This window comes from Amblyomma americanum, chromosome 5 (assembly GCF_052857255.1).
Source record: "Amblyomma americanum isolate KBUSLIRL-KWMA chromosome 5, ASM5285725v1, whole genome shotgun sequence".
NCBI classification, from domain to species: domain Eukaryota; kingdom Metazoa; phylum Arthropoda; class Arachnida; order Ixodida; family Ixodidae; genus Amblyomma; species Amblyomma americanum.
Genome location: NC_135501.1, coordinates 11,581,695 through 11,605,709, shown reverse-complemented (window position 1 = coordinate 11,605,709; position 24,015 = coordinate 11,581,695). Strand labels below are relative to the sequence as shown.

At 48.4% G+C, this 24,015-nt stretch overlaps 1 protein-coding gene and 1 long non-coding RNA gene across 2 annotated transcripts in view; both read left to right on the top strand.

Moving 5' to 3' along the window:
- The window catches only part of LOC144132297 (uncharacterized), an 86,701-nt gene that overhangs the window by 11,660 nt on the left and 51,026 nt on the right, over positions 1-24,015 (top strand). The gene's annotated exons all lie outside the window — the stretch shown is intronic.
- Positions 4,260-24,006, top strand: LOC144133421 (uncharacterized). Its single transcript, XM_077666511.1, has 4 exons — positions 4,260-4,438; positions 5,191-5,284; positions 6,545-7,454; positions 23,988-24,006. Exons 1-4 carry the CDS (start codon positions 4,286-4,288, stop codon positions 24,004-24,006), a joined length of 1,176 nt encoding a protein of 391 aa, XP_077522637.1. The 5' UTR covers positions 4,260-4,285.

Below are 24,015 nucleotides of genomic sequence, written 5' to 3'. Positions count from 1 at the left end.
CACATCGCTGCATGATGTAGAAACCAGCGATTGGTGTTCTCGTACGTAAACGGTAGTGATGAAAACCTAGAACTGCTTCGCCCCTACCTTCATGAGTTAGAGGTAAATGGCAAGCCTTGTAAGGTGCTCAGGGACAGTGCGGCTACGATGGATGTAGTGCACCCATCCTATGTTACGTCTGAGGATTTCACGGGAGGAGTAACGTGAATTAAACAGGTGTTGGAGGAGCACAGTGTTTGCTTACCTATGGCAAGGGTTGAAATTTCAGGTCGTTTGGAAAACTGGTGACGGAGGCAGCCGTCTCGAAAACAGTTCCGCTGGAATATCTTTATCTGTTCTCAAACTGGTCTGACCGGCTGTTGCGTGAGCGAGGGCAGATCTTTGGAGAAGGAAAAGTGCAGGCACTAACGCGCTCTAAAACCCGCCAGCTCGCCGCTCAGTTAACACAGGACCTGGGACAGGGAGAAGCAGAAATCGGAGCAGAACCTGAAATCATGGAGCCAAACCTATTGGCTGAACAAGGGGTCGAGGTTGTCGCTAGATCAGGCGACATCGACGCAGCTGTGGCGCCAAGCGAACCGCAGGAAATAGAGCCCGTCGGAGCGTCAATATTGGCCCCGACTTTGCGCAGTTTTGAGCGGCTATTGGAAGTAGACGGGGATATGCTGAAAGCAGAGCAAAAGAATGACCCTAGTTTGAGGCGCCTGCATGCTACCGCGGAAAAGGGCATAGCGAGGCGTAACATCACGATACTCGGAACAGGCGGACTGCTGTACAGGCACTACAGAGATCGCAAAGACTAGACGTTTGATCAGCTGCTGATTCCGGAAAAATACCTGGCGGACCTTCTGAGATTGTGTCATGGGAACAGCTGGTCGGAACACTTGGGGATCAAGAAAACGAAAGTGCGACTTTTAATGGAGTAGTACTGGCCAGGGTGCTTCAAAGACGTGGAGCGGTACGTGAATTCGTGTGACGCATGTCAACGAGTCGAGAAACCAGGAGACAAATGGAAGGCTCCCCTGAAATTGGTTCCACTGATCACAGAGCCTTTTCGGCGGTTAGTGATTGACACGGTAGGACCACTGCCGCAGTCTAAATCGGGATACAAATATCTCCTTACCATGCTGTGTCCAGCAACGAAATTCCCCGAAGCAGTCCCCCTCAAAGAAATAAGCTCTACAGAGATATAAGACGCTTTGCTCAGCACCTTTGCACGAATCGGTTTTCCCGCGAAGATTCAGGCGGATCAGGGAACCGTGTTCACCAGCGCCTTAACCACCACCTTTTTGAAGAGGTGCGGTATAAAGTTAATACACAGTTCGGTATATCATCCTCAGTCGAACAGTGTCGAGAAAATGCACTCCGTGCTCAAAAGGGTTCTGCGCGCGTTGTGCTATATGAACGGAAAAAAGACTGGGAGAGCTGTTTGCCGGCAACGCTGTTTGCGCTCAGCACAGTTCCCCATGAAGCGACCGGATTCACCCCGGCTGAACTTGTGTGTGGGAGAGCCCTACGTTCTCCTATCCGGATTTTGCGAGAATTCTGGGAGGGAACAGGAGAAAGCCAAACTGTCGTGAGTTACGTGTTAGAATTGCTCGACCGACTAAGTTCTACGCGTACCCTAGTGGAAGAAAACTTGAAAGCGGCACAGCAGGGGGCAAAAGTCTATTACGATAGAAACGCAAGGCAACGAACATTTCAGACGGGCGATAAGGTTATGATTTTGCGACAATCCAGGAAAAACAATGGAAGTGCAGTGGGAGGGTCCGGTGGAAGTTCAGCACAGGCTGTCAGAAACAAACTACGTCCTGAAAAAACCCGGCAAGAGAAATGAGGTTACCATCTACCACTGCAATTTGATGAAACCTTATGTAGGCAGGGAGGAGGTGGTAAATATGATGTTAAACGCACCCGAGGAAGTACAGGCTGATCTACCTGAGTTACCAACAGACCGCGATGCGGACTGCAGCGTCCAGGACATTCTTGCGCGCTCTGCGAGGGCTAATGTTCTGAAAGAGGAACAGGTGGATGAACTTAAGGGTCTTTTGGAGGAAATCAAAGCGTTGTTTAGCAGTCGGTCAGGGAAAACTGACCTGATCACTCACGAAATCGAGCTGACCTCCTCCGAACCAATCAGGTCAAAAGCTTATCGAGTGTCACCACGTCAACGGCAGATCTTGGAGACGGAGATTAAGCGAATGCTCGAAATCGGTGTAATCGAACCAACTGAAAGTGATTACACTTCCCCTATGATTCTCGTCGAAGTGCCAGGTAAAGAGCCTCGTCCATGCGTGGACTATCGAAAACTCAATGCAATCACCAGAGACCAGCTCTATCCGATTCCCAATATTGAAGAGAGAGTGGAGCGGGTAAGTGGGGCACAGTTCATCTCTACGTTAGATCTGGTGAGGGGATATTGGCAGGTTCCTCTCTCAGACACCTCGAGCCGCTATGCCGCCTTCATTTCACCCATTGGGACATTCAGACCTCTAGGTTTAAGCTTCGGCCTCAAGAACGCACCGTATAGTTTCTCCAAATTAATGCATATTGTACTTAAAGACATGCAGAGCTATGCAGTCCCCTGCTTGGACGACATAGCAATTTTTTCGAACAGCTGGGAGGAGCATGTCGCGCATCTGAGAAGCGTGTTGGCAAGGTTGCGGGACGCTGGGCTCACACTGAAGTCTGAAAAGTGTAACTTCTGTTATTCACAAGTGACCTACCTGGGACACATTGTAGGTCGTGGAACTAGGCAGCCTTCGGAACTTAAAATTAAGCCCATAGCGGACTTTCCAACGCCTCGAACAAAGAAAGACATCCGCTCTTTTCTGGGGCTTGTTGGGTATTATCAGAGGTACATTCCTCGCTATTCTCAACGAGCGAGTCCATTGACAGATGCGCTACGAAAGGGAGAGCCCGAAAGGGTTTTTTGGGATGAAGCAAAGGAGAGCGCCTTTCAAGAGCTCAAGAAAGTACTCATTTCACGGCCCGTATTGCGGACGCCTGACTACACAAAAGAGTTTGTAGTTCAGTGCGATGCGAGTGATAGGGGGATGGGCGTTGTATTGAGTCAGGTTGGAAAAGACAACGAAGAGCATCCCATCCTGTACGCAAGCCGGGAACTGACGTTAAGGGAGGAAGCTTACAGCGCCTCAGAAAAAGAATGCGCATGCTTAGTCTGGGCAGCACAAAAACTGTCATGCTACCTATACGGATCAAAATTCGTTTTTGAGACGGATCACTGCCCACTCACGTGGCTGAGGCAGATGTCTCAAAAGAACGGACGCTTGCTGCGGTGGAGCCTCATCCTTCAGGAGTACAACTTCTCTGTGAGGTATAGGAAAGGAAAATGAATGGCAATGCCGATGGTTTAAGCAGGCTATTCTGAAGTGCTTGAGGTGAAAAGGGTCCTCCAGCTTTTATGCGCGCGCGCCTGTGTGTGTGTGTGTGTGTGTGTGTGTGTGTGTGTGTGCGCGCGTGCGTGCGTGCGTGTGTGTGTGTGTGTGTGTGTGTGTGTGTGTGTGTGTGTGTGTGTGTGTGTGTGTGTGTGTGTGTGTGTGTGTGTGTGTGTGTGTGTGTGTGTGTGTGTGTGTGTGTGTGTGTGTGTGTGTGTGTGTGTGTGTGTGTGATGAACCAGTTTCTTAAAATGGCCCTTGGTCCACACTGGGCATGAGGAGATTGATGCACAGACTCCAAAATGATTTTGAAGTGATTTAATTAAAGCATCTGGCTCGATGCCGCTTACGGGACAGAAGCTGGGCTCGTCGTCGCCGGGGCTGAGTCAGCGTGGTGTGGCACGGGCTCGATGAATGGCTGGTTGTCTGCAGCGGCCGGGCTGGGAGTTCCTCGTGGCTGTGCTGCCCTCGTTCTCGGCTGGTCGTTGGATGAGCTGCCAGGCGTGGAGGCGCGTTGGCGAAGGTCGAACGTTATCGACGGCTAGACCCCGGGCTCAGGTCAATGCGCAGCCCCAGACTTCTGCCTCGCTCCGTCTCCGGCACTCTCGTCCACTCGCCCCTAGGGAGCCTATATGTCGCGCCCCCTCCCGGCTTAGGGTGGTGACTTCCTTTGACACAGCACATGCCGCCTCCCGCTAAGACCCATGTTGCCAGCGCGTGTGTTGTCATGGTTACGGGAAGACGCCGCGCCATCTTGTTCCCCGCCGTGCATAGGCGCGCATTAGCTGCTGCAGCAGTTGCGTCTTCATCGCCGTTCATCGTTGAGTGGGACAGTCATATGTTGTCGGTTGTTGCACTAAGTGCGCCAGGAAGCTTACGCAGCAGCAATGCCCGGGTGTTGCGTTCCGCAGTGCTCGAACCACTGCAGGAAGGGCACACGGATGTTTCGTTTCCCGGCTGACTCCAACCGAAGAAAACGTTGGCTGGCACAAGTAAAGCGAGACTGCTGGGAACCCACTGCTGCTTCTCGCATATGTTCTGTGAGTACCGTACCTTTTTCTCTTTTGTTACCTGCTCGCTTGTTATGTTTGGTGTACTGTGCTTCACGTTTACGATAATTAAACCACGGCCGCCTCGAACGGCGTGCGCGGCGTGGGTTTGATAACAGGCTACGCATTGCGGGCGTGGGTGCAATCTTCTCGTTAGTTTTTAGATGCGCTGGCGGCGTGTCTCGAGCACCAAGGGCGAGAAGCAACGGTTCGCATTCGCCCTCGCTGACTGTAATTCTCACGCGAGTGCACTCACGATATATTGGCGCCCGCTTCCTTGTTTGCGCTGTAATACATGCGCCAAGACTCATGTCAGAGAACATGACTGAGGTAGTGAAAATAAATTTCTACATCTCTCTGACATTGTACGCGTTCGCTGTTTCGTGAGCGCTGTGGTCGGAGGAACTTATTTTCAGACAGGTCTGGTTATCTAGGCACCGTTCTGCTGTACGACGCTATTCGGTAGAAAAAGATTGGAAACCCAAGATCAGACTAAAAGAACACATTTTGTATATGCCCGGTTACTGGCATGCATATGAAGCCTTTAGGAAGCCCTTATCCAGTTTTTTTAGCTTGGCACTATAGCCTGGTAAAAGACAGCATGTGAAAACATTACAGCAGGTAGAAACAGCTCTGTAGTTGTAACGCTAGTCATGTTCCGGTTTGCAGCATTTGTCACAGTTATGTGCAGGTATGAATATACTTCTTGATGCTTATGAAGTACTTGCTGCCATTCATTTCAGGCACATTTTGAAGAAACAAGTTTCGAGCAAAACAGACAGGATGGCTTAAAGAAGCTAAGGCCAGATGCGGTTCCCACACTTTTTACTTATCGAGGTAAGCTTCTAATTTTGATCCATCTCTTAAATACAACTCTGCCTCATTCATATGAAATGTTTGCAAAGAAATTTGTCTACACGTATACGGTAGTGCTGTGGTTGCTTTGTGCAAGCTCAAAAATGTGCGCTCATCTGCTTTTAGAAGGCTGCTAAGAAAGGTTCATCACCATCAGCATTTCAAGGTCCATAGCAGGACGAAGCCTATCCTACTGACTTCCCTTTAACCGGTTCCTGTGCCATCTGTGGCCACATTATCCACACAAACTTCTTGGTCTATTGATATGGCTTTTATATCCAAGCATTCCTACAGCGCATGTTTGCATCAGCATCTAGATCCCTAGCTAGAAATTTGTTGGGATCCATGCAATTCATTTCTTGTAAAACTAAATCGCGGGCATAAAAAAATATGTATATTGCACGTTATTGTAGGATCATGCATTCGAACAGCACCTTCAAACATAAAATCACCTTAAGCCGTGTTTTAACGGCTTCTGCATTACCTCTGGCTCATTTTTCACTGTAGATTGAAAAAAAAATGAATGAATGACAATTGAAATCTTCCGTGTAAGCCATAAAGGTATAAAGTATGGCACTAAACAAAACTTTTGCCACCTAACTTTCTGCCTACCCCTACTATATTTGCTTTTCTTGAACACCCACTGCTTCCCTAAGGGACTACTGTTTATCTTCTCTACACATTGAATGCACTCATATATATGATACTAAGATCCAAAACGTAACACACAGATATAGCCTTGTATTCAAAGAGCACAAGGCCACCTATAGTGTGTTTATACTTTGTATAGCATCGTTTTTTCTTTATAATTCACCCGACGCCTGCGAGAAAGGGGGCGTCTAGAATCAAACAAATATCCTAAAGCAGACTGCATACTGTGCTGTCTCATTTGTTCTATGTCACCTGGCACAGAAGCTAAAATTGCAAAATTCAGGACGATTAGTAATTCTAGTTGCATCAATGGTACCTCAGCTGCTAACACAACCTGCTGTTGAGCACAATTTTGCACGACTGAATCATTGCCAGTTGTAGCATGCTTTCCGACGCTGTTAAATATGCACTGGCGGTAAGAAATCTAAAGCCCCCCAGTACAGCTTTGGGATCTTAAAACCCAACTGATATTACTACTCCTGAAGTTTATTTGTAAGTTTTATGCAGGTACTAGGTTGCTCTTCTGTAAATGCAGAATTTCTGCAGTTCTTGAGTGTAGTGCTACCCTATTGACTGAATTTTTTATTTCAGCCATCCCGAAATACCGGAAGCCTCCGAAGAAACGGTCTTGCTTTCGTCCGGCCACGCCAACACAAAGCCCAGTACTTGACCCCACCGGAAATGAACCATGTGGTAGTGCTGCTCTAGAGCCTGTCTTCGCATCAACAGCCGAACAAACACAAGACTCGGCTCTGAGTGACAGCATGAGTTCCCAGGACACTGTCAGTCCACTACAATGTGCTCAGGTACCAGGGTATGATCTACCTTTAACAACCACCTTGCTGCCGCCCAAAGCTGTCGACACTGTTATCTATGCAGACAGCGTTGCCCATTCCTTTCTGAGAACAGATAAGGCCAGTGGGGAAGATTCCACTGATGCAAGTCGACTTCCTCTGCCCGCAGCTTCACCCATGGAGGCCGAATCCTTAAGCACTGAAAGGTCACAGCATAGTAATGAGCGATCAAGTAAAGAAATACCTCAAGCTGCATTCACACTTGGTTCAAGTACGGCTTCAACTGACTTGTCTCTTCAAAGACAGAATGCTGAGCTGAGAAAGAGAAATAAGGACTTGGCCCAAAAGTACAGAAACCTACAGAGGCTTCACGAGCAAACAAAGAGAAAACTGCGCAGTCTTGTAAAGAAGTCACAGTCGCCACAACAAAAAATGATAACCTTGGAACAATTACCGTTCCTCAAACACGACCAGAGAAGGGCTTTGACGGTGAAAACTACGAAGGGCCTTAAGTGGTCTGAGAAGACTATTCGAGAGGCCCTTCAAATAAAGCGCGCATGTGGAACAGCAGGCTATGAATTATTAAGATCATTATCATATCCACTGCCATGCAATAGGACATTAATACGAAGGCTTCAAAATATTAAATTTTTGCCTGGAGTTCTTCATGAAGTTTTTAATGTCCTGAAATCCAAAGTAGCCACAATGCAAGACATAGAAAAAGACTGTGTGCTCTTCATGGATGAGATGGAAATCTCCCAAGGATTTGACCACGATCGCTCGCTTGATTGCTTTTTTGGGAGCACTACATTGCCGGAGTCCGCTACAGATGTTGCCAACCATGCTCTTGTGTTCATGGTTGGTGGCGTGAACACGAGATGGAAACAGGTTATCGCCTATCACTTCACTGGAAGGTCGATAGATGGCTCTATTTTGAAGGACATTGTGTTCCACTTGATTGAGCTTTGTTTTCAAATCTCGCTTAGAGTGCTTGTTGTCACAAGTGACATGGGAGGTGCCAACCGTGCAGTTTGGCGCCTGCTTGGCTTGTCCAACCACAGAAACTCACAGACTGTCTGCTGTATTCCGCACCCGCACCTCCGTGGCAGGCAACTATTCTTTATGGCTGACCCCGCCCACGTCTTGAAGAACATCCGTGCCCAACTACTCCGAGTGGGAGAATTCACTCTGGGTGAAGAAACTGTTAAGGAACAAAGTCTTCCTTCTGGCACTGTCAAGGTGGAGCATGTTGAAGCAGTGTTGAAGTACGACTGTCAAAGTGAGCTGAAGATTGCAAATAGGCTGTCGGAAATCCACATCAGCAGTGGGCATTTCACTACCATGAAAGTGAACATTGCTGTGCAATTGTTCCGTGAGGCTCCTGCTGCTATCCGATATTTAATCCAACAAAAAATTTTGCCCCCCAAAGCAGAGGCTACAGCGTGGTTTTTTAACCTCGTGAGCAGGTGGTACACCCTTATGTCGGCCAGACATCCGGTTGTTGCTCTGAGCGATATAGATCCTTCAAAGCATAAAGAGGCCACTGCGCTTTTGGAACTGACGTGCAGCACTTTCCGTCAAATGAAAATGGGAGCAACGGCACATTGGAAGCCTTCACAAGCTGGCCTTCTGGCATCGACCACTGTTGCTCTCAGCCTGTCGCAAGACCTCTTGGACAACCAAAGCTACAAGTATGTGCTTCTTGGCCGGCTCGTACAAGATTGTCTCGAAAACATATTCTCTGTGTTGAGACTCAAGAAGCCGGTCCCTAGTGCATACGACGTTAAGTGTGCACTGAAGCTGATTTGTGTTGGACAGTTCATGCACACACCTACAAATTCTAGCTACGAGGTTGATGACAGCTTGCATCTAGCTGACCTCCTTGACCCAACTATCCAGAGACATGAAGGACAAAACCAAGAGCCTGAAAAGCTAGAAAACCTGTTTGTGTGTGCTCTCACAGAAGCAGAATGTGACATTCTTGCTTATCTAGGAGGATTCCTGGTCAAGTCTGTCATGAAGTCCATTGGTAACTGTAGTGACTGCAAAAATGCCCTTGTTGGAGATGCTACAAATCAGTATAGCAATCTTATTAAGCTTAAAGAGTACGTGAAAAATTCTGAGAACCTCATTTATCCAACGCAAGCAGTGATTAATGTCCTTATAGAATGTGAGGAGCAGTTTAAGACTTTTGCAGATATGAAGGAAATCATGGTGCTCAAAACCCCATTTGCTAGCATTCTGAATGCCCTGTGCAAGGCTGTCAAGTTGAACTTAGGTTGCTGTGAAACACATCATGCTCAGGCAGGGAAGGTCCTCCTGACAAAATATGTGAGGACAAGACTGAGGATCCATCTACGACAGCAGCATGCACAGAGGGTGGATGGAATGTCTAGCAAAACATGTGCCGCAACAAACCTGGTCTGAACTCTGAGAAGGATGGTAACATCATATGCTTAGATGCTTGCAGTCAGCTAGTTAATGATTTGGCCTTGCTTTCGTTGTTTTTCTATAGTTTGACACAACTCAAGAAAATAGGGGAGATGTCCTTAAAGAATTCTATCCAGCCAATGGCGCCAACCGATTTTCATGACACCATGTTTAATGCTGGGAAGTTGCATCGCTGGGAGTGGCAGATGAACGGCAGTTAACCGTGGCTTAATCGGATTGACCGCGTTGTCATGAAAATCGGTCACTGCTATTGGCTGGAGGGAAACGGTCGGGGGGCATCTGCCACTACTTCCTTGGGTTGTACCCGAATATAGCACTCTGACACTTTCACTGTGTATGTCGTGTGTACTTTGCTCGCCTGTAAATTTTTCACGTCTTTCAGCATATTTTTATGTCACCTCTCTGTAGCAAGCTGTTGCTTGCAGATTGTGTGCACTAACCAATGAAGCTGCTTTGCTTCAGTCAGCATTTGGAAATAGCAAACTGATTTACAGTGCGTGCCACTAGTGTGTTCATCAAAGGTGAAGTTTTTAGGAGCAAGTGTTGGAACTGGATGCAAATGTGTAAACCACTGTTTCAAGTCTTTTGTGAAGTGCGTAACAGTCTTATTTTTGTGGCTGGAGCATCACTACCATGCCTTGCATTATTTAGGGGCTGTAAAACATACGCTCCCACAGAGTTGCCGTGGTGTTTCTCATTATCATTTGAGTTGTTTGCATTACTAGTCCTGCTAATTTAGCCCATTTATTGTGTCCTCTGTACTGCACTCATGCAATTTGTTCATGGCTATCAGTATATTTTGTTTTATGTAGAAGTGTTCATTGAGCAACGAAGCTGCTTTACTTCGGTCAATGTTTAAAAATAATAAGCCTGTTTGCAATTACACCATCAGTGTGCACACCAGATATGTTTTACAGGAGTGACTGATATGTGTACAAAAATTTCACTGGTTTCACAGATGCTGATAATGGAAGAATGTAATTTCATATGCACTTTAGCTGGCTGCGGATGCTTATATATTCTGTCAGTTTGCTTGAGAAAGAATATGAGCACCTCCCCTTTAATTGACAGTTGCCAGAAGTGTGTCGGCAATAAAAGAAGCTTCTTGAATGTTTACACGAAGGCGTCTGAAAATGTCATTTGGTTTCTTGATTTTAGGTTTTCTCACTTGTCCCATTGTTTGTATTGCTCCTCTTTCTCTGATTCCATTCCAGCAAGTCTCATGTTACACTCTGAACATTTGAGCCTCCTACTGAACACCCTGTGTAAGTTAGTTTCTCAGCACACGTGGAAAAATGGTAGGCAATGTGAAATGAAGCACTGCTTTAATGTTAACTCAATGGCAATCTGTACAAAACTAAGACGCTTACAACACTCGATCTTAATTTGTTAACATCAGCCTCAAGATTCCCTAAATTTTTTTAAGTATGTTTATACCTTTTGCTGAAGCTACAGTGTGCTAGTATGGGGTTGCATAGCTCATTGCGTAGAGCATGTGTAATTGCTCACAGAAGAGCAAAATGCACAAACTAATGGTACATTGCACACGCAAATGCCATTGTGATGTCGGTAATAGAACTACTGGGGCACTTAAGTCTCTTCCCGTGCTGTGAATGCATAAGCATTTGGTGCTACTGTTTTGCTTCTGTTGCGTGGTTTTATTTTGAACCTACATAGACCAGCGTTAGCTCGGTTTACCGTTACATTTTCGATTCTACTCATCGAGACCTTTCAACGATATATGACGATGCTATAGCATTAGGTTCAATTTTAAATCAAATAAATAATGGTAATTAAGACCTGCAATTACTCCGGTGGAATTATACTCGACATAAGCTATCCAACGATATATAGCTTGATGATGGAGCATAACGATTGATTTTTAATCACGGTTATCTAATTAATGGTCGGTAAGACAAGATTAGTTCAGTGCAATTGTACTCAACATAAGCTATCCAGCGACTTAGTGATGTAGCGTAAATTTCAATTACATTACAATTAACTAATTACCGGTAATTAATTGAGACCTACAATTAGTCCGTTGCAATTATACTCGACATAAGCTATCCAACGATAGAACACTTGCGGCGATTATGCCCGACATAAGCTACACAGCCACTACGGCCACATTCTGTACAGGCCGCGCATGAACCAAGTAATTGATAAGCATTAAAAAGTGGGCCTGCGTACTCTTTTGATTACCGTCATAACATTAAATTCTGAACGCCCAACACCTAAGCTCGGTTAGTGCTCATCGTGAGGAGGAACCCTTTTTACGTAATTGATAAGCGCTGCCTTTTGGCGCGATGACGCGCGCAGAGGAGAGACCCGTTCGGAGTGTAATGCACCGTCGCTGAGAACTGCTCTATGTCGTCGGAACGGCGTCATCTGTTGGTACTAACTTCGAAAGAAACGCCGATAAACTAGAATATAAACTAATGTTGTAGATCGCCCCAGCGACCACGCCACTGAAAGCCGGGGATGCTCTCTTCAAGGGGAACAACATGGCTGCCCGTCATGTTTAGCGGCCGTTTTCGGCAACACTGGGAGAGATGTCACCACCCTAAGCCAGGCGGCAGGCGGCATGTATGTAGGCTCCCTACTCGCCCCGATCGTTCTCCCCTTCCTCCCGTCGGCTTCCGCTTTTAAAGCCTTTGCTTCTTTCTTCAGCCGTGGCCGCGCCTTTGTCCACTCCCCCGTGGCTCTCGAGGGGTGCATAATGACGGGTACACTCAAGCGTCGTTCGACAGGGCCGTCGACGGTTACCATATATGGTCATGTTTCTCCGCCACAACCAAATATGTTCATGTCTCTCCGCTGCGTCCCGACGCCAGGACGGCGCGGCCAACCGTCTCCAGGAAAAGTCACTGACCGGCTCGCCGTGGCACCGGTGCATGTGCACGAATCGTCACATCCGCTCCTTCTTAAAAGGAATGTTCATTGAACATTAGGAATTCGTCATACACACACACGCGCACACACACACGCCGCGCTGTTGGGGCCAGTATCACGCACAAGTCGCTCCTTTCTTCCCCACGAGCACCGAGCCAGAGCGGAGTTTCAGAACAATTCTTCACCGTAGATACCACTCGAGTGCACAATATAAGACCATAATTAACAGTATGTACAACATCTCAAACAAGAGAACGAACAAAAAATGAAACTAAACGAAGCGCACTTGTAATGTACAAAACAAGGAAATGTAGTCTTAGCGAGGTGCCTCCCTGTCCACTACACGGTTACGGAGGTAGTACCTAGCGGCTGGAATACGTCTGCCAGACTGGAATGCCTCCTCCTCGAGAAGGGCGCCTCCGAGCTGCGACTGCATGAAGTGTTCCAGTTCATCACATGGACTGAAATTTTTGTGCCGGCCGCTCTGACCGCTTTTCTTTCAATGCAGGGTTATTTACAATGGCGGGCTCCGTGCGAAGGTTATCCTCCCCCTCCTGTTCCCTTGAGGCAGCCGTTTCAGAAAGAGGCGAGCATGTTGGTGCTTGCTTTAACCGGTTAGCATGGACCACAGCGGTTGAGGCCCCTGCGATCTCCCGAATCCGAAAATTAACCGGCGATAGCTGCTCTACTATGCGGTAAGGTCCTTTCCATTTGGGCGTTAACTTACGGGCAAGCCCTGCCTTGACCTGCACACACTCAAGGTATACGCGGTCTCCCACCCTGAAAGGAACCGCCCCAGCCCTAGTGTCGAACCGCCTTTTTCTTTTGTCGGCTGCTTCCCGTAATGTTTCGGCTGTTACGTCATGGGCCACTTGCAATCGAGACGTCAGTTCGGCTCGATAATCATCTAGTGACCCGTATGGCACCCGTCTCTGTCCATCAACCACAGCATTCGGTGTGTCTGGGTCGCGACCGTACAAGAGGTAGAAAGGGGAGTCACCGGAGCTCTCGTGCACCGCCGTGTTGTAAGAAAAAACAGCAAACGGTATCCAGAGGTCCCAATCCTGTTGGTCTCGCGAAACATAATGGGATAACAGTTTGCTTGCTGTTTGATTAAGCCTCTCCACAGCACCGTTACAAGCCGGGTGGTAAGGGGTGGTCTGTCTTTTGTCAATTCCCAGAAGGTTATACACATCTTTCATCAACCTCGACACAAATTTTGACCCTTGATCCGTTAACAACTGCCGCGGAACGCCGTGCCGCAGAACCACTGTTTCTACAAAGGCACGTGCCACAGTTCCTGCTTTTTGGTCGGGCAGTGCTGTTATCTCAGCATACTTCGTTAGGTCGTCAACGCACACCAGTACATATTTGTTTCCTGTTGTCGTAGTCGGAAGTGGGCCTAGGATATCCATGCCAACCCTCTCAAAAGGCGTCGAGACTTCCTCGAATTCCTGAAGGGGGGCCGGCCTGCGGTTTTTCGGAGTTTTTCTTTCCAGGCAAGAACGGCAGTTAGCGCAGTACTCTTTAACATCTGAACGCATGCCCTGCCAATAGTAGTACCGCTCCAACCTCGTTTGCGTCTTCATTACTCCAAAATGGCCCGCGTATGGGGCATCGTGAAAAACCCTCAAGACGTGCGGCACCATTGACTTTGGTACCACCACTCTTTCCCACACCTGGCTAGCCTTCCTTCCTGACCGCGTAGGCCGGGTGCGCTTTCGTAGGGTTCCTTCGTTGTCAACAAAGTAACAATTGTCGGGATCCCGGGCGATCCCCCCAGAAATGGCATGAAATGTTTTCTCTAGCCCTTTGTCCTTTCGCTGCTCGGTGCGGAGATCGTTTGTATCTATGGCCGGACAAAACTCATTCACGGTGCGTACCAGGTTAGCTCGACTTAATGCGTCCGCGTTAGTGTGCACCTTGCCTGGCTTGTGTTCTATCTCGAAATCGTATTCCTGAAGTTGCAGATTCCAGCGCGCGAGGCGCGAGCTCGGATCCTTCACGTTTAGAAGCCACTTAAGGGGTTGGCAGTCGGTCACTAGCCTGAATCTGTGGCCATAGAGGTAGCACCGAAAGTGCCGCACGGCCCAAACCACTGCAAGACACTCCCGCTCAGTGGCACTGTACCGCTGCTCGACTGGACTGAATTGCCGGCTCGCGAACGCGATAGGGTGCTCCTTGCCGTCAGAATTCTGAGACAGCACTGCACCCGCTGCAAACTTCGAGGCGTCAGTCGCTACAATGAAAGGCTGGCTGAAGTTTGGATATCCTAGAAAGGGAGCGGTTATTAATTTTTCCTTTAGTTCTTCGAACGACACCTCTGCCTCCTCCGACCATACGAACTCTATGTTTTTTGCTGTTAGTGCAGTCAGTGGCTTTGCGATTCGGGCGAAATCTCGCACATGCCTTCGGTAGTATCCGACTAAGCCAAGAAACTCGCGAACGCCTCGAACTCCAGTTGGTCTAGGGAAGTCGCGGACGCTACTTAACTTTCCCGCTTCAGGTTCTACGCCGTCTGCGGAAACGATATGTCCAAGGTATTTGACCTGCCGCTGTAGAAGTTGGCACTTTGAAGGTTTCAATTTTAAGCCAGCAGCTCGCAATCTGACCAGCACTTCCTCAATGGCCTCCAAGTGTTCGGCAAAGGTGCTGCTGTAAATTATTATATCGTCCATGTAGACGAAGCACCTCTTTCCCAGCAAACCGGCCAAGATTACGTCCGCAGTTCTCTGCCAGACTGCAGGGCTGTTAACAAGTCCCATCGGCATGCGTCTCCACTGAAAGTGGCCAGACGGGGTGTTAAATGCGGTTTTGTCGACATCGTTTGGATCCATTTCGATCTGCCAGAACCCCGATGCGAGGTCGACAACTGTAAAATACTTGGCTGACCCAAGCTGCGCGAGGGTTTCCTGCACCTGTGGCAGCGGGTAGGGATCTATCCTTGTAATGGAATTCAATCGCCGGTAGTCTATTACCAGTCGAAATGAACCATCGGGTTTCTCAACTAGAAGTGCCGGTGCCCCCCACGGCGACTTGGAATGCTCAACAATGCCTTTGTCGATTAGCTCTTGGACCTGCCTATCCATTTCCTCTCTTTGTGAGTAGGGAATTCTATAGGCCCGTTGGTACACTGGTGACGAGTCGCCAGTCGTAATGCGGTGTTTAATCACTCCGCACTTTCCCAGGTCTAGCTTCGATGCAGCGAACACATCCGAGTAGCGCTGTAGGAGACCCTCAACTCTTCCTCGCTCTTTGCAGTCGATGTGAGAGAGGTCAAACTGCAGGTTCCCTTCTTTTCCTTTCCTTTCATTGACGAGGCCCGTAGTGCAAATCGGGGTACCCTGCTCATCTACCTCAGCCGTGGAGAATGTAGCTATGTTTTTGTTTTTCGGCAGGTGAAGCTCTTGTTGCGAGTAGTTACATAAGCGGACAGGAACCCTTTTCTTTGAGTCAACCGTGACCAAGCAGCCCGCCACACTCAGTCCTATTGCGAGCCCCTCTATAGGTTCAACGACTCCTATGTGTCCCTCATCAATCTGAGCTGACATCGCTCCCACACAGATTATCCCTGACCGAGGCGGCACCACTGTTTCTCTCGTCCTAACACTAACGCCCGCGTGTGTTAGCTAGCCCTGTTTCGCGCTCTGTTCCCCATAGTCCACTCGTGCAACGTACTCGGCCTCTCGATTTGCTAATGGGACCAAAGCCCCGCGACAGGAAAGGCAGTTCTGGCTTAATATGAGATCGATGCCATGCTGCCGTAACAGGTCCTGACCTACGAGGCCCGATATACCATCCGGCAACGACACAGCATCGGAACAAATGTAGCTGAGATGGTCAAAACTTTCGTTCCCGATTGTGAAGCGCAAAAGGTACAGTCCTCCCGTGCCGAGGTCAGCTCCTGTGATGCCCACGAATCTTACTTTCGGAGATTCTCGGGCCTCATGCACCTGCCTGTCTCCCTTCCTTGTCAGCAGATCAAAAAACTTTTGCTTAAGGAGCGTTATCCGGGAGCCAGTGTCAACCAACAGACTGCAAGTGACCCCGTTTTACCACGAATTTGGCAATCGGGCAGGATTCTCCAAAAACGCTTACAATAGCACAGCTATTACTGCTCTCCCCCCCCCCCCCCCCCAACGGCTCGGCTGCGGGGGACTCTACGCGTTTTTTTGGCACAATATATCTTTGTTCCATCCCCGTGTTGGTCGGAGCGCGCTGCTGCCCATTTGGCGTACCAGATTCGCGGTTTAGCTCGGGACAGTATCTGGCAACGTGTCCGTACCCTCTGCAAGCATAACAGCGAACCTGCCTCCTTTCACGGTTCCGGAAATTGCCCGTGTTATTTAACTGTAGGCCTTCCGCGAGGAGCGTCTCCAGCCGGTCTAGCCTATCGGTCAACTGAGTAACATTCGCGTCGGCGCTTGCACTTTTTGGCTCTGTTACAAGCCGCACCTTCTCCTCACTGGAGACAAGCAACTCATTACGCTCCTCGTCTACAGCTGCCTCTACCGCTCCTTCAATAGTAGACGGCGCCTTAGACAGAACAAACCTGCGCACCGGATCCCTCAAGCCAGTGATGAACTGGGACGTCATCTGCTCCAGAAGCAGCTCTCTGGCGTGCTTTTGCTTCGAACTATCAGGCCCCTGTTCTCGCGCTAGGGTTTCGTTCCCAAGGAAGCGAAGGCGGGAGGCAAACGCGCGTGCGTCTTCCCCCGGCTTCTGCCGAGCGTCGAGGAACCGCCTGAGCTTTACGCTAGAAGGTTCACTGTCAAAATATTTAAACGCTAGCTTATTAAATTCAGCCAACGTGCCCGCCTTCCTTACTCCCTCATCTCTCCAGGCAAAATCATGTGCTGCCCCTGACATGCGACATTTCGCCATTCCCAGCTGTTGTGCATCCGTTAACCCGCCCATTTTGCACACCTGCTCCAACATGTCAAAAAATTCAACAATAGACGGCCCCTGACCGTCGCCAGTGAATCTCTCCACCATGTTTGCTAATGCAAGTACGCTTGCCCCAAAGGGCTGTGCACTCGAGTGGGCTTCTTCCATATTAGACCAAATATAGTCAGTGCCTCAAGCTCCTCTCGCCGGGGGTGCAGTCCAGCTTTTGCCCAATGATTTAAGTGTGGACCCCACTTCTGACACCAATGTGATGAACCAGTTTCTTAAAATGGCCCTGGGTCCACACTGGGCATGAGGAGATTGATGCACAGACTCCAAAATGATTTTGAAGTGATTTAATTAAAGCATCTGGCTCGATGCCGCTTACGGGACAGAAGCTGGGCTCGTCGTCGCCGGGGCTGAGTCAGTGTGGTGTGGCACGGGCTCGATGAATGGCTGGTTGTCTGCAGCGGCCGGGCTGGGAGTTCCTCGTGGCTGTGCTGCCCTCGTTCTCGGCTGGTCATTGGATGAGCTGCCAGGCGTGGAGGCGCGTTGGCGAAGGTCGAACGTTAGCGACGGCTAGACCCCGGGCTCAGGTCAATGCGCAGCCCCAGTCTTCTGCCTCGCTCCGTATCCGGCCCTCTCGTCCACTCGCCCCGATTGCTCTCCCCCTTCCTCCCGTCGGCTTCCGCTTTTAAAGCCTTTGCTTCTTTCTTCAGCCGTGGCCGCGCCTTTGTCCACTCCCCCGTGGCTCTCGAGGGGTGCATAATGACGGGGACACTCAAGCGTCGTTCGACAGGGCCGTCGACGGTTACCATATATGGTCATGTTTCTCCGCCACAACCAAATATGGTCATGTCTCTCCGCTGCGACCCGACGCCAGGACGGCGCGGCCAACCGTCTCCAGGAAAAGTCACTGACCGGCTCGCCGTGGCACCGGTGCATGTGCACGAATCGTCACATGTGTGTGTGTGTGTGTGTGTGTGTGTGTGTGTGTGTGTGTGTGTGTGTGTGTGTGTGTGTGTGTGTGTGTGTGTGTGTGTGTGTGTGTGTGTGTGTGTGTGTGTGTGTGTGTGTGTGTGTGTGTGTGTGTGTGTGTGTGTGTGTGTGTGTGTGTGTGTGTGTGTGTGTGTGTGTGTGTGTGTGTGTGTGTGTGTGTGTGTGTGTGTGTGTTACTAGCGGACCTATGTATGTTTTTTTTCCAAGTTTAGTTATCTACTTCGATCCATTTCATGCACGGCTCTGACTTTGTTGTGGCCGCCCAAATATCCATGATATGTTGACTTAGATGGCGGAACCACTCGGAGTCGGAATTTGTTATGTTATTACCTTATCTGTTGGGATAAGCCTGGTAGATCAGGAGCACATGCTGGGTGCTTTCGCGTCGTGTGGAGCCTTGTTGCTGGGGCCGAACCGGCCGCTGTTTGCCATCGTGGGAGGTTTGGGGGTTGTTTTGGTGCTCGCAGAAGATAACCGGTCATCCCATTCCCAAGACCAGCCCATCTCTCATCGGCAAGGGATTGATACCACTGGCCGAAAGAGATTATCCTGGCCACGGAGGAGTTATTAGAAATGGCCGCCAGGTGGTATTAGGATTGGCGCCAGCATGTCTCGAGGATTGCCACCAAGACAGAATCTCTCGCCATGTGTCTGCGGTATGCATTTACCGCGCTCGCCTGGTCGGTGCTGCGTGGGACAAGCGGGAGCAAGGTTCTGCGAAAATCCCTTTAAGGAGTAGCTGTCCCGGGCCGCGAAGTTGTTCGGGCTGTCTTCCGTTTTTCCCCGACGTCTCCACCGACCCGACTACTCCTGACCTCACGGGCACAGCACCAGCGTGGGAACAGATCGCCACAGTGGCTTGTCTGCAGGCTTCGCCGGCCATGCCTAATGGCAGAACCACTGGGGATTATCTCCGGACGGGGCTGCGCCTCGGTTTCTTCGAAGTTCACCGACCGGTGGAGAGCGGGCCGACCACCTGACGTCGCCTGCCAGCCTGACGGGGTCCTGACGCACACCCCCCTCCTTCGGGCTCAACTTATGCTAGGGGCGTGTCCATGTGTGCGGAGGTGTCTGTGTGTGATAGCGAAAGTTTTGTCCACACCCACCATGGCGAGGGCGTCCCCTACCTGGGGAATCTAGGGAAGACGCAGTGTATAAAACTGGACTGCAGATGCAGTTGAAGCAGCTCACTTCAGAACTCAAAAGCTTGTAAATATGTAAAATAAACCAAGTCTTCTTCCTCCACTAACGAATCCTTCACTCAGCTTCACTACTGTCCTTGACGGAGCGGGCGTCATCTTGACCGAGGTTGTGTCGAGAAGCGACCCCGATCCCCACCTTCAACAGCATCCATAATCCTTATCTGTTCCGTGAATCCCGCCAACGTCTGTTTCTGTACTCGCCGCCACTCTGCCTTGAAGGGCGCTTATTCTCCCCTCCCGCTCCTTGGTTTCCTTTTTTTCTGTCCGCTCCCCGCGGCTGCTCGGTGGACAGGGGGCGACAGCGCGTTTTTCTTTCTCTCTTTATTTCTCTTCTCCATTTTCTAGAATTTTTCTTTTGTCTCCATCTTCTTTCCAGCATCCGATTGCTTGTTGCTCTGTTCATGTGGCGGACATGTGCGCCAATTCCAACTCCTTAAGAACTGGAGGAAGATCGCTGTAACTTCAGTTTTGAGAAAAGGACAGGTCTCTCTCTCTTTCTCTCTCTCTCTGTTTATATATATATATATATATATATATATATATATATATATATATATATATATATATATATACTTTGAATTTTTGCCTCTAGCAACCCAATACGTTTATATATATATATATATATATATATATATATATATATATATATATATATATATATATATATATAGAAAGATAAACGTATTTGGTTGCTAGAGCCAAAAATTCAAAGTTGAAAACATCTATGGCTACACGAAGCGTTTTCAACTTTAAATTTATATATATATATATATATATATATATATATATATATATATATATATATATATATATATATATATATTTGCATGCTACGATGAAAAACTCCCTCAACTGCTGATATCATAAGAAAAGAGTTGAAGTACACTTGAAGAAACTTTTATTTACCAACGGTTTCGAACGGTGGACCGTTCTTCATCAGGGTAAGATAATTGTGAAACACAAAGGTCCGCGTTTTCGGAGCACGGAATGCACGTGGAGAGGAGAAAAACGCTCTCATTTGAGTAAACAAACAGATCACACAAGAGACAAGCAGCGAGCGACAAGCCACCTGTCTTCGACTGAGGGAAAGGAGGAGGGTGGTCAAAGGAACAGACGAAAAAAGGGGGGGAGGGGAAAGGAGAAAGTGATGGTTAGAGACAGCGGGGGCGGAGAGGGGTGAGTTGTCCGCAAGGAAAAAAAAGGGGGGGGGGGGGCGCCGACAACACTTATTATTGAGGGAAGCTTCCTTCGGTGGAAGCGAGAGGTTCGAACACGAGGAAAGAATATTTCATAAACAAGAAAACAGAAAGAAAAAACAAAGAAATGGAAAACAACACTGCGCGCATATGCCTCAGAGCGCGATGCGCTCCCCATGGGTGCGGCTGTTAACAGTTAAAATCTAAGTTTTATAATGAACTGCACATCTCCAAGCAAAAATTTTAACTTTAACCCAACGTCTCGAAGCCGACTCGGTTCCTTCATCAGGGGTGACTGAGGGCAGTAGCTAGCGTCGTTAGGGCAGTAGCTAGCGAAGCCGACTCGGCTTCGAAACGTTGGGTTAAATTTAAAATTTTTGGTTGGAGATGTGCAGTTCATTAGAAGTCTTCAAACCCAACAGACAGGCAAATCTGTCAAAATCTTTAATTTTCAAAATCTACGTTACGGCGGCGGTGCGGCCGGCCAAACACCCCGCAGAGACCCGATCCCGCAGCCGGGCGCCGCTGCCTCACGTCAGAAGGGCGCCTCCGCCCCACGTTCCGTCGCGGAGACAAAAAGAGGGCTCCTTCCTAGAAACTGAGAGGACAGTAACAAAAGGAAAACGGGAAACGAAGGCGCGAAACCACCCAAGTGTCCATTATTGCAATGGGTTACTGTCCTATGGACCTCCTGCATGTTTGTAAACAAACGAGGTGGCGCTGCAGTCGCTAGCGAGCTCGTGGTAGGCAAAAGGTCGGGGAGTGGCGTCACGGATAGGTGTTGTGCGCGGGTTTTCAAGGCTTGTAGGCGCGTTTCTAGTTTCTGCGAATCACAGCAATGGTCGATGCTTCCAACTTAGTAATTTGTCGAAGTACACGAGCTCGCGTTGTCCACGTGCGGCCTATAAAGAGAAATAGTTTGCCACTGTGTATTGTATATATGGTTAGTAGTAAACATGTAGAAAGCGTTCCTGCCGTTTATTTATGCGCTAGGCATTGAATAAAACAAGTTTTGACACTCTGCACTAGCCGGAATGATTTTACTTCGGGACAGTAGTGAGGGGAAGTGCTGGCGTTGTTTCGCCGGAACAGACATGCGCTCATCGTCTGCTGACATACGTACGTATCGCGCTGCGCGAAAAGTGGGGACAGAGTCGTGTCCCCGATCTCCTGTCTCGCTTAGCGCTGTTTTTAGCCGCATGACCACGCACCAGCCAGGCCGACTTGTCCTCTTGTTAAGCTGGTCGATTTGGTGAAAATTTTTGATTTCTAGAATTATTTCCTTTCCTAGCCCTGAAGTCTAGTTTCGTGACGAAAAATTATAGCAAAATATTGAGTACAAATTTATAAATTACGCTTTTTAGAAGTGTGGTCGTCAAAAATTGTGAGGTAATTTCTTTGATTTCAGTGCCGCATTTCTTTGACCAAAGCGAAAGCGAAGATGCAATAAACGAAGGAATAAACTTTAAGGTTCGTTTCCTGACCTCTCACATTTTCTGCGACTGGATCACTCACCTTCGTAATTCGCATGAAAATCAAATGATTCCATTTGTCGCAAACTATTCCTGAGACGTTGAGGAGCGTAATAAATCTCTCGATTTTTTTCCCTACACGTGCAGTATTGTCTTAGTTATTTTTTGTAAGAAACGTTTTCATGTAACTATGCATGCATAAGTACTGATCATATAGAAAAACAACTAATCGCGTCATCATACAGAACAGGGCTTTATGCACATGCTGGCATGAAAAAAACTGCGCACTATCTACTCAATTAGAGACCTAGCTTGGGGGGACTTGACGACGGTGTTAATTATAATTACCCAGAACTGCGCCAGGTATAGCGTAGGAAATTCATATTTGCACCAAGTTTAGTTACAACGAAAACACTTTTCATGCCGCGTCCCCTCTCAATCTCGCCACGTGTCTGTTAGTAGCACGCCTGCGGCTGCTTCTTTCCAAACAAGCTTCGCGATCATGTATTACCTCATGAAACATGACACATGCATGATGCAATAAAAAAGCATATGGCGTTTAGCACACTTAAGGTACGCTATTCTAAGCACACCAACGCGACCGCGCAAGATTGACACAACTTACCAGACTTCTTTCTACTCGAATGAAATAATTACGTCGTCATATCAGGAAACAGTTTCAAGTAACTATTAAATGTCACAGAACGCGCCATTTAAACATGGTGTGCTATTAACAAAATAACGCATTCCTTGGGGGCGAGTGAACCTGTCGGCGCCCCGTGCACTCCGGCTCAAGGTGATAAGTACGTGTGCAGCTACATATGTCTTTTTTTCCTTGAGAAATTATGAGCCTACTATCCTGAAGTTCAGGTGAATGAACGCAGTAACTTGCATGCATTAAGTGCATTGAGTGGCAGTGCCTATCGACTCCCAGACTTCGCGCTTTACTACCGTGGCCCAATGCCTGTTAGCCAGTTTCCGAATGCGGCATTTATGCGCGAGAAACCTATCGAGGCTAATTTAATATTTTTATGCTACTACGCGGATCCAGCAGTGACGCAGCTGGTCAATATATGCTGCTTCTGCAGTGCACAGGCTTGAAGCAGCCGCCGGTAACTGGGCAGCTGCGGTAGGCACGGGCAAGCGGAACCTGTTTTGCCTACCATGCGAAAGTCGCTGCTAACATCAGCGCCACCGCATCTTCGTGACGTCGCGGGGTGAAGGAGGTCCATATGGAGCATCACGCTCTACTATCTGCAAAGCGGGAAAAAATAAAAAAAATAAAATAAAAGCTTCCAGGGTGAGGTAAATAGACTGCGTAAAGCAGGGTTCCCTACCCACGTCTTGGCTGCCGTGACCGAGGCACTGCTGCAGAAACTTAACGAGTAGGGCAAAGAGGCAATGCCGGAAAGAAGATTTCGGCAAAGCCAAACCAGTGGTAATACCATATATTCACAAGGTGTCCCACAATCTAAAATGAGTTGGCAACAAGTACGGAGTTCCTATGGTCTTCTCCGCCCCCTGCAAATTGGTCACGATGTGCCTCAAGCTTAGCCGCGGTGCTAAAGAAACATTCAGCTGTGGAAAAAAACACTCGAAGCCCTACATAAGGTGTGCCACAGGAGTAGTCTACGAGATCCCCCTTACATGTGGCAAGGTGTACGTCGGCCAGACTGGACGCTGCGTAAACGAGCGTGCTGGGGAACACAAAAGGTCGTTAGGGAACGCATCATATTCTTTCGAAAACCTACCTGTCCATTGCCGCTCTTGCATTAATAAAAATGGGAAAAACTGAACCACAATTTGGGGAGATCAATTCTAGCTGGAAGTAAAGATAGATTAGCTCACGAACTGGGTGAAGCCTTCTTTATCAAAGAGAGAGGTAACAAGTGCGTAAGTAGCACTTCTGTCTCCCTGCAAGCAAGTGAACATAGATTGTTTAAAAATACTCAATAATGAGTAGTTTCACTGTGTGGTGTTTTTGATTTTTTTGCCTTATGGGAAATGTGCATGCGTTCACCTTCTTCGGGCTATATATATGCTACATGTGCCCTTCAATAAACACAGTTGGAGTCAACGCCCGTCCTGTCCGTCTTTCTGTGGGGTGTGTTAAATTCAGTGCTGTTTTTGGCTTTTGTTAGGCAATGCTCCACCATCTAGCCCCGGAAG

What these genes read in the sequence shown, in the direction of transcription:
- LOC144133421 (XM_077666511.1), top strand. Translation starts at nt 4,286, where the DNA reads ATGCCCGGGTGTTGCGTTCCGCAGTGCTCGAACCACTGCAGGAAGGGC. An exon ending in CTGCTTCTCGCATATGTTCT is followed by an intron (nt 4,439 to 5,190) that starts GTGAGTACCGTA and finishes CATTCATTTCAG; the next exon opens with GCACATTTTGAAGAAACAAG. An exon ending in CACACTTTTTACTTATCGAG is followed by an intron (nt 5,285 to 6,544) that starts GTAAGCTTCTAA and finishes TTTTTATTTCAG; the next exon opens with CCATCCCGAAATACCGGAAG.